The sequence below is a fragment of the Bos indicus genome, chromosome 13 (genome assembly GCF_029378745.1).
Source record: "Bos indicus isolate NIAB-ARS_2022 breed Sahiwal x Tharparkar chromosome 13, NIAB-ARS_B.indTharparkar_mat_pri_1.0, whole genome shotgun sequence".
Taxonomy (NCBI): Eukaryota; Metazoa; Chordata; class Mammalia; order Artiodactyla; family Bovidae; genus Bos; species Bos indicus.
In genome coordinates this window covers 26,681,328-26,691,571 of record NC_091772.1, presented here as the reverse complement: position 1 = coordinate 26,691,571, position 10,244 = coordinate 26,681,328, and the positions used below count along the sequence as shown (strand labels likewise).

Here is a 10,244-nt window from a genome sequence, read left to right as displayed (position 1 = left end):
AGAAGGCTATTATGGCTGGAGTGGAGCAAGCAAGGGGCAGAACAGCAAGGGATGAGAGCAGGAGGAAGGAGGGGACAGTGTGACAGACAACATGGAGCTTTGAGACCATGGCAGGGACTTGAACAAGAGAGACACTGGAGGTTTCTGAGTAGCAGAGTGATTCAGTGGAAGTAAAGAGGCCTGTGAAAAGACTGGGCAATAGTCTAAGCAAGCCTGAGTAGCTGAGAACTGGTCAGATTTTGGTCATTTTGGTAGGTCGATCTGGAAGAGTCCACTGAATGGATGTGGGGTGTAAAAGAAAGGAATTAAGAATGTTTCCAAGGTTTTTACCTAAAACAACAAGAAAAATGAGGTTGCCATTTAATGAGATGGGGAACGCTGCTGAAGGAATATCTTTGGGGGCAGGGTGAGTTAAAAGATTTTGGTTTCAATTGTGCTAAGTTTGGGATACTAGATATTCAAGAGGAGATACTGAATAGGCAGTTGGATATATAAGCCCTGATCTCAGGGTATTCTCAGTTTGAGAGTTTTAGGTAAATAGATGATATTTAAGATATACAAAGGATGAGGTCAGGCAAATGAAAAGAAATCAGCCATGGGGAATGAGAAGGAGCAGCCAGTGAGTGAGTGGGCAAACCAAGAGAAGTACTTACTGTCCTGGAAGACAGTGAAGAAAATGTTTGAAGAAAGAACATCACATGCTACTTATAGGGTGAGATAAGGATTGAGAATCATCTCCAGATAGGATGATCTTGGCAGGGACAGTTTCCATGGAGTGATGGGAATGGAAACCTGAGTGTGGTAGCCCAAGAAAGGGTGGGGAGAGATGACCTAGAGGAGGCAGGATCACACTCATCTATTACTCTTCTGATGTAATGAAGACCAGGAACACTGGTGCTCTGGAAAGTCAAGGTGGACTTCCAGATTGAGTCAAGGGTGCTTTTTAGGATGCATCCAATTACACCATGTTCACAGACTGTCAGAAATGATTCTGTAAAGGGAACAGACATTCAAGGTGTAGAAGAGAGAGGGGACAGTTGCAGGACAATGCTCTGGTGAACACGGAAGGACTAGGATTCAGTGCACAAACGGAAGGTTTGGTCTTAGCCAGGAGTACAGACACGCGTCTGGCTAATCACTGGCTACCTGCCACCTGCTTCCATTTATTAAAATTCACAAGATACTCAACTCTTCATGGCTGTTGTCCCTGATACCCAGACCTGCTCATACCTTCCTGGTGTACTAATGCTAATATTTGGGATGTATATGTTCAAAATATATATAAATAGATGTAATAAATTATCAGAATAATGTAATAATATTTACACATAAATATGCACTGAAGTGAAGTGAAGTCACTCAGTCATGTCTGACTCTGTGACCCTGTGGACTGTGTCCATGGGATTTTCCAGGCAAGAGTACAGGAGTGGGTTGCCATTTCCTTCTCCAGGGGACCTTCCCCACCAAGGGATCGAACCCAGGTCTCCTGCATTGTAGGCAGATGCTTTACCATCTGAGCCACCAGGGGAGTCTAAAGATGTACTATATATTGCTATATATTGGAGAAGAAAATGGCATCCCACTCCAGTACTGCCTGGAGAATTCAATGGACAGGGTGGCCTGGTGGGCTGCAGTCCATGAGGGTCACAAAGAATTGGACATGACTGAGCAACTAACACACACACATATTTCTATACAGTATAAATATATAAAAGATGTAATATATTTGTTTATAAAATAATAATTTAAGATATATAAGATGTATAAAATATTCCAACAGATAGTTTGGCCTGAAGCTTCTCTAATTGTCCCCAAAGATCCTTTAGAGCTGTTTTTCTGTTTTGTTTTTTATTTTAAAGCCAAGATCCTATCAAGGTTGATCTACTGTACTTTCTGGTTTATCCCTTTAATCTTCCTTAGTTTAGAAATATGCCACCTTGGAGTTGCCTGTCAGCATGGTTAAATCAGTATACTTTCTCTCTAGAGCCCAGCTCCTCATATATGAACATAAGGATGTTCTATCTGTATCTTACACACCCCTGCATTCATTGCATCTCCTTCCTCTAGCACCCAGTGTGGGTGCCTAAAGTCAACTCTAAACACACAAATGCCTGTGCTCAAATTTCAATTCCATTACTTATTATCTAGGTGACTATATGCAGTATGAAACTTTGGAGGCTTAGCCTCCTCATCTATAAAAAGGACAGTGAGAGTAACTCCCCCATCCCAACCCCCGCCCTGCCCCAGCTCCTGGGAAGAGTAAATGAGATCAGAGCAAAGACAAGATAAGAGCGCAACGAGCACTCCAGTGATGCGGACTTCCAGCTTTTAGTCTAGTGAACGCTGACTCCACATCCTTAGATGCCACTGGAATGTCAGGATAGAACAGGTTCACAGCAAATGCATGTCTGCTGCTGGGGGAGGGGAGAACACACTGGAGAGGAGGCAGACTGGCCTGTCAAAATGGGAAGCAGCTAAGTCAGTGAGAAGCCAACTGAGCTGGGATTGAAAGCGCTTGGATTTTAGTTCACACACGCTATTTGGGACTTTGGGCACATCCTTTAATCTCTTGGGCACTTGGTGTACTCCCGTATAGAGCTCTGTGGTTGGACCAGAGCATCTCTAAGCTCGAACCTGTTAACAGTTCTCGGCTCTGAGATGGAAGAATACCTCTTCTTTTGGAGATAAGGGGCAGAAATCATAGTTCAGGTTGGTTCTGGACAAGCAAATAAAGAGAATGACGGCCACCATTTATTGAACAACTCCCCAGCACCATGTCTGGCATTAATCACATCCTCATTCATCATTTCATTTCGTCTCTCCAACAACAGGGAGAAGCAATTAGTAAATCCTTTTGCAGATGTGGAAACGGAAGCTTAGAGAGGCCCAGTAACACGAGCAAGGTTACTCAGTAACTCATTGGAAAAGACTCTGATGCTGGGAGGGATTGGGGGCAAGAGGAGAAGGGGACGACAGAGGATGAGATGGCTGGATGGCATCACTGACTTGATGGACGTGAGTCTGAGTGAACTCCGGGAGATGGTGATGGACAGGGAGGCCTGGCGTGCTGCGATCCATGGGGTTGCAAAGAGTCAGACACGACTGAGCGACTGAACTGAACTGAACTGAACTGAAGTAGCAGAATTGGGACCCAAATCTAAGACTCTAAAGCCTCTTCTTTTAACCACACGTCACACTGTCAAAGAGGTGGGTGAGGCGTCTGAGTGCCCTGGGCCAACAGGATGTTCAGTTAGAATGTTGGAAAAACAGCTTTATATTGCCTGGTGTTGTTCCCGTTTTTCATATACCACATGTCCACCTTATTATGTGCCCTCAATTTCAAAACTTTACTAAGAATTTTTTGGGGAAAGAAAAAAAGATTCCCCAAATTCTAAGTAAGCTACAAATGGTTTAAGTTAAATATCAAAGCTGGTGGCAAAGTGAAAATCATATCCAAAATACACATTTCTGTATGAAATTTTCTCCCCAATATTTTTTTTTGGTCTGACATCATCAATTCTGAGAAATTACATAGCATCATTGAGAAACCAATAAGTAAATAAAATCACATTGGTTAGAGCGTAAACATAGGTTGTGGCTACTACTGAAGACAGGTACTGCTTACAGTTAGTATGACCATATCATTTATCATCGAAACTGAGGTATTTTAAAAGGAGATTCTATTGATGATTACACCAAGAAAACAAGTAAACACTGAGATTGTGCAGAAAAACTGGGATATCTGATTACCTACCATAATCCTTGATTTCACTTTTAAACAACGTATCAATCACAAGATGCAATATTCAGTAAGGACACTGTCATTAAGCTAGCAAGCTTAATCGCTTCAGTCATATTCAACTCTTTGTGATCGCATGGACTGTAGCCTGATTAGTCCATACATAAATGAAAGTGCTCTAGAAATGGAATGGTGAGTATAACATCCAAAATGCTGTACTTTTAACATATATTTATTACCTTTCATCAGCTTTGAAACATTGGTTCTGGAGTTCTTGCTGTTGTCTTCGTTCTCTTAAACTAGGGTTGTGGTCCTTTGGTCCAGGATGACTGGGCAAAAACTCCTTATAATAGAAATCCTCCAGATCTAATAATTTCCCCTGACTGCAAATGACCAAACACACCATAGAATCAGGCTGTCTACTCACCGAAACTTGTAAGACACTCGGTTTCTTCATTTAAAGCATTAATATTTACAGTAATTGAGTCCCACATGCATGCTAATAGGAATGAGAGCAGTCTTGCGATGTGCAAAAAACAGTACATACCATAAGTTACAAAGAAAAACCACTCACCTCTGACCTTTAGGAGAGTATTTAGCTGCTGGAAATGCTTTTCCAACTTCTACCACATCCAACTTGGCACAAAACTAGCAGCTACTAGATAGTTGGTGATTATAAATACTCATTTGGCCACAGCTCACAAGTGACCCTTGGGCCACTATGAGGAAAGCTGACCTTTATGTCCCGGCACAACCATTTCCCAAATTTATCCATCAGCCCATAGATGCACACAGGGCATCATGATCTTACCTGACTTCCTTCACAGGCAACCCCTGTCCTTCCCTATCGCCTGCTCTTTGGGGGGTTAATTTCTGTACTAGATTTTAATTCCTGCATGTGACACACAGGCAGGGGTGTGTCCCCAACCATTCTCATTCGTGGATCTACTCAAGCTATGCTTCTGGTTCCCAGGTGCTCTGTGATCTGATGGGACTTCATCCGAGGTCAAGAGGTAACGGTCTGGAAAACTACCAGGTGTTACAGTCCTTTGGGGAAAAGCTCTTTTCAAGTTAAGATAACCAATTTGCAAACACATTTTCAGAATGCCACCAATTCATAAATAGGGAACTCTGTGTCCACTCATGCTTCTCAGAAGAACTCTCAATTGTTTTGAGCACTGTCTGGAAATTAGTTGATTGAAATAGTGGGATGATATTAAAAGCATGGACTGAAATGTTACAGGGAAAGGGAAATAGTTTGAATTGAAGTGGCCCACACACACAGGTGTCAGAAACCTCATCTTCCTGACAAATCCATACCATTATATTAATAAAATGTAAGATTTAGCTCGTGTTGAAGAACAAAGAAGTACAAAGGAGTCTGGGGAAAGAAAGCTCATGAACATGAGCATGTTCAAATAGCTCAATCAAAACCATATTAATGGGACAAGAAAGGACAATTCTGTATTGGATGGTACAATTTATTCAAAACTGTCTTGAGTCCACAGTATATATACCATGCACTGCGTTTCTGCTTGTGATCAGTCCCTAAGTTGTGTCTGAGTCTTTGCGACCCTATGGACTGTAGTCCGCCAGGCTCCTCTGTCCATGAGATTTCCCAGGTAAGAATATTGGAGTGGGTTGCCATTCCCTTTTCCAGGGGGGTCTTTCCCAACCCAGGGATCAAATCTGTGCCTCTTGCATTGGTAGATGGATGAGCCACCTGCTGGGTTTAGCTCAATATATATTTCCAATAGGCAAGATCTTATAGATTACATATAAACTCCATATTTTAAAATTTATTGACAGCACATCACTTTCCAAATCTATGCATATAAAATAGGTGGCCTTTAAACATAATTTGAACATATAGATTTATATTTTGGTTTGATGAGTTATTAAAATTTAAAAACAATAATTACCTATCTTTCCTTGGTCTTCGTTTTTCTTCTTGGATTGATTTCTAAAGGGAATAGAATAATTAAAAATAATCTATATAATATTATGATCTTAATATAATTAATGGATATATTACTATAGTATTAACATATAAAATTATATTTCACTGGGTTTTAGCTCAATATATTTGAACTTTTATATTTACATGTTGAAAAGAGTATATATGTCTTTTAGGCTAAGGAAACAAATACTGCAAACAAGCTGAAGATATTATAATTGTGGAAACACTAATGCAAGCATCAAGTTGACTGACACCCTAAAAATGCAAGATAATAAAAATGGCAATTATTAATAATAATGGTTTGTCAATATGAAGGGTTTTCCCATTATCTTTATAGATACACTGAATCACCTTTTTCTCATCGTTTATCATTTTAATACCCTAAAATGTTAGATGAGTCAAAAAGTTCATAGTTTGCTTTCTTCTTATTGGTTGGTATTATAGCCAGTGGATGAGGTAGAAGTGAATGCTTACCTGCATCAAGTCTGGGAGTGGATCATTCTGAAAATAACAATGTAAGGGGCAGGATACCAAAGACATTCCTGTCCTCCTTAACATTTCCTGTTAACTTCATGTTCCTGACCCAGAGCCCTAGGCTAGGAGATGCTTACAAACAATGATGTACCAGCTGAGGTACAACGGCCCCCAGCAGTTCAGCTAATGATCCCCTGGGACCAGGGTGGTGTTCCTGCTTTAATCTGAGAGGTCCTGCCTCCTTGATCCATTATCTGAAAAAGTGTCTCTCTTATTCTTGATAACAATTTTCTATAATCTGAAGAGATGCTGAATGATGCTGAGTAACAGAGATCCTCTTTCTACAGCCAAGAATCAAATACTGCTCTGCCCTGGCAAGGACCACATTTTCTTCTGGATCAGTATTTCTGTCTGGGAGATGCTATGTACAAGTTGGTTCTCAATTACTGAATTCTTAAAGGAAGAAATATTGTCTGCACTTTTTTTTCACTCTCATCTGTGCTAGAATACTCTTATGAAATGTAATTCTGTGGTATATTTTTCCCAAAATTATTTAAAATGGCTTATAATAGAAGCAATTATGTAGTCAAAGGAATAAAATAGGAGCTGTAAATAAGGAACAAAGGCAGAGAAATATGAACTTTAAGACAGAGCTTTACATTTAATTGTCTCTTAGTTTCCTAGGCTCTAGGGCTAAAGTTAGGGATGTACGTGATGGCATTCTTCATCATGAAGAAGGATACTGTATGACCTAGAAGAGGATTTAATATGCATTTTATCACTGAGGGCTTTATATTAGGGGCACTTACACACTCATCTCAGAGATATTGCAGGTTTGGTTCCTGGCCACTGCAATAAAGCGAGTATCACAATAAAGCATGTCATACAATTTTTTTTTTTTTTTTTTGGTTTCCTGGTGCATAAAAGTTACATTTACATGGGACTTCTCTGGCAGTACGGTGGTTAAGACTCTGCACTTTCAATGCAAGAGTGAGATCCCTGGTTGGGGAACTAAGATCCCACATGCTGTGTGGTATGGCCGGTTTATGCTATGCGCATGAGTGCTAAGTCGCTTCAGTCGTGCCGGACTCCATGCGACCCCATGAACTGTAGTCTTCCAGGCTCCTCTGTCCACGGGGATTCTCCAGGCGAGATACTGGAGTGGGTTGCCATCCCGCATTCCAAGGGATCTTCTCGACCCAGGGATTGAATCCACATCTCTCTTGCATTGGCAGGAGAGTTCTTTACCACTAACACCACCAGGGAAGCCCAGTTTATACTACACTATAGTCTATTATCAGAGAAGGCAATAGTCTATTATAAAGTGCGCAATAGCATTATGCCTAAAAAATGCATACCTTAATTTAAAAATTTAAACATATTTTATTGCTAAAAATGCCATTAAAATGCTGGTAGAGGGTCCGAAATATTTCAAAAATTACCAAAATGGGACACAGAGACAGGAAGTGAGCAAACTGTGTTGGGGAAATGGTGCAAATAGACTTTCTGAATGGTTTCCACAAAACTTCCAACTTGTTAAAAAAAAAAAAAGCAGTACCCGTGAAGCACAATAAAATGAGGCATGTTTGAATTGCTAAGACCAATGATGTCTTGAATTAGGCTTTTTAAATTATATTTTAATTTTTATTTATTATTTATATTTTGGTCACACTGCATGACCCACAGTATCTTAGCTCCCTGACCACAGATTGAACCCATGCTCCCTGCATTAGAAGTATGGCATGTTAACTACTGGACCACAGGAAGTCCTCAATTAAAGTTTTGATATGACAAATTGCAAACCTGAAATTTAAAATGCAAATAAAGAACCAAATGTCCTGTGGCAGGTTCTTGCCAAACCAGAGTAAAGAAGAAAGACAAGGAAACAGAGATGACTTAAGTATGAGATCTGGTGAGGATGTATTCTGAGGAAGCTTTTGAAAGAACAGAGGTCTGAGTTCAGCAGACTCTGAAGAAACCCTTCCTCGGTCACTGACTCTTATACCTTCTCCTTCCCGTGTAACATAAAGAAATTTGCTTTATGGTAAAACTTGAAAATTCGCCTCCATTACAATATGATGGACACACTCTTACTTTTCTTTTGGAAATACATGAATGCATTATGTACTCAGAGGTCTTCACAAAGATTAAGACAGTAGCCAAAATGCAGACATTAAAATAAGCGACCTGGGAGTGATCAAACCACCTGCTGCTATGTTCGGGGAAGACTCCAGAAAAATAATGGGACCAGAAGGGGCCTGTGATGGGACTGTGTCCATCACTCACTTTTTGAGGAAGCTGTTGGCCCTGAGTCATTTTGCTGATGGCTGCACAATTTCTGGACGTTAGAGCAGACACCAGACCCCGTGACAACAGAGCAAAGTATTCAGCTAACATTATCTCCTCAAAGCCACGATTCTCAGCCTCAGTTTACTCTTATTTTGGACAGGACAACAGCAACATTTCCCAGATGTAGGAGGTTAAGAGAATCCCATCACAGAAGAGAGCTGGTATTGGTATGAAGGCAGCTAGAATGACCACAGTCAATGGCGATATCCAAGAAGAAAAAAAGCTGTATCAATCGTCGAGACACCTGTCAGCACAGCTGCTCATGTCAAGCATGCACGAGGGGTGTTATGTCCACAGTCTGGCAGCGCTGAGAATCTTGTCTAAATATGTCCTGTTTTTTTTTTTAGCAAATAGGCTCATGATGAGCAACAACAGGGCTATAAGAAGAAGCAAAGTCTCTGTCTTCCTGGAGCTTCTAGTCCACAGGGGAGAGTCAGACAGGAAACACGCAGATACATATTTATACCTGCTATGAAGAAATATGAAGCTGGGCCAGGCAAATACAGAAGCAGCTGCTGCTTTAGATACGATTGTCAGGCAGCTTCTTTGATAAGCACAGATGTGAATAAAGTACAAACATTTTTGCTGACTACAGTGGTCTGGGTCATGAAGAGAAGGCTTAAAATATGCAGCATATTTTAGAATGATGTTTATGAAAACCATTTAAAAGTACAGAATGTGTTTTAATGTTTAAAGGGGATGGGGCTCCATCACAGCTTAAATTTCACTTAATGTGTAACCTCCCCCAATCCAGGTAAGGGCCAGATAAATATGAACCCATGGTGTGTTTTTACTTATAATAATATACTAGTTTTCTATGTTTTATGTTTCACTGCAGCCACAGATTTCAAGAGACAGGGCTATAAAACAGATTCCAGTCACTGATAATTTAAGATGTATGAAAACACTTTATATTAATTTTAAAAATAATAGTATGATGACAAAGTAATAATCTTCTTGGGAGTTGGGACTCACTTGTGAATCAGCTATATATATATTTAATTTGTATACTGATTTACAACATTGAAAATCAACTATATTTCAATTAAAAGTTGTATTTTGAAAATAAATGAAAAAATAAAGTAAAATTGTGGTGATGGTTGTACAACTCTGCATTTACACTGAAAAACATTTAATTGTATACCTTAGATGGGTGAATTGTATGGCATGTGACTTACATCTCAATAAAACTCTGTGCCTGCATATGCGTGTGTGTGTGGACCTATAGTATATAGGTCTCTCTCTATGTGTATATGTGTATCCATAGTATGTAGGTGTGCGTATGCACACACACACACACACATATACATGTGTGGGTGCCTTTGTCCATCACATAGAATACGTAAAATGAACACTAGGCATTTTGATATTTGAGTTTGGAGAGAGGGGGAGGTCTGAGCCAGAGACCACGATTCAGGAATTGGTAGAAACTGAGGTCATGGCAGCTGATGAGAATGTCTGAAGGTAATGGGATGATAAGAGAATCTAAGATTGAATCCTAGGCAACACCAAGGGGAACAGGACCCTTCCAAAGAAACTGGAGAGAAACCACCAGAGAGAAGGAAGAGGACTAGGAGACGGCTGATCTGGAAGTCAAGCTTCATTTGATGCTGGGGAGATAGGAGAAAATTCCAACTCATGGGAAACCTTCTCTGGGTTCTTTGGGACATGGAGAACTGTTGCTCTCTCAACCATGCAGGTGGAAGGGGATAAGTATTCCAA

At 40.3% G+C, this 10,244-nt stretch overlaps 1 protein-coding gene across 5 annotated transcripts in view; it reads right to left on the bottom strand.

Moving 5' to 3' along the window:
• MYO3A (myosin IIIA) overlaps nt 1-10,244 on the bottom strand; it is a 173,612-nt gene that overhangs the window by 6,107 nt on the left and 157,261 nt on the right. For 4 of the 5 annotated variants that reach the window (XM_070800833.1, XM_019973123.2, XM_070800835.1 and 1 more), the window contains 2 exons: nt 5,662-5,702; nt 3,979-4,122 (listed from right to left, as the gene is read on the bottom strand). In XM_070800833.1, coding sequence (XP_070656934.1) covers nt 3,979-4,122; nt 5,662-5,702 — 185 coding nt within the window. Of the gene's footprint in view, nt 1-3,978; nt 4,123-5,661; nt 5,703-10,244 lie in introns of those variants that run through there. The other variant, XM_070800834.1, reaches the window with a different exon arrangement.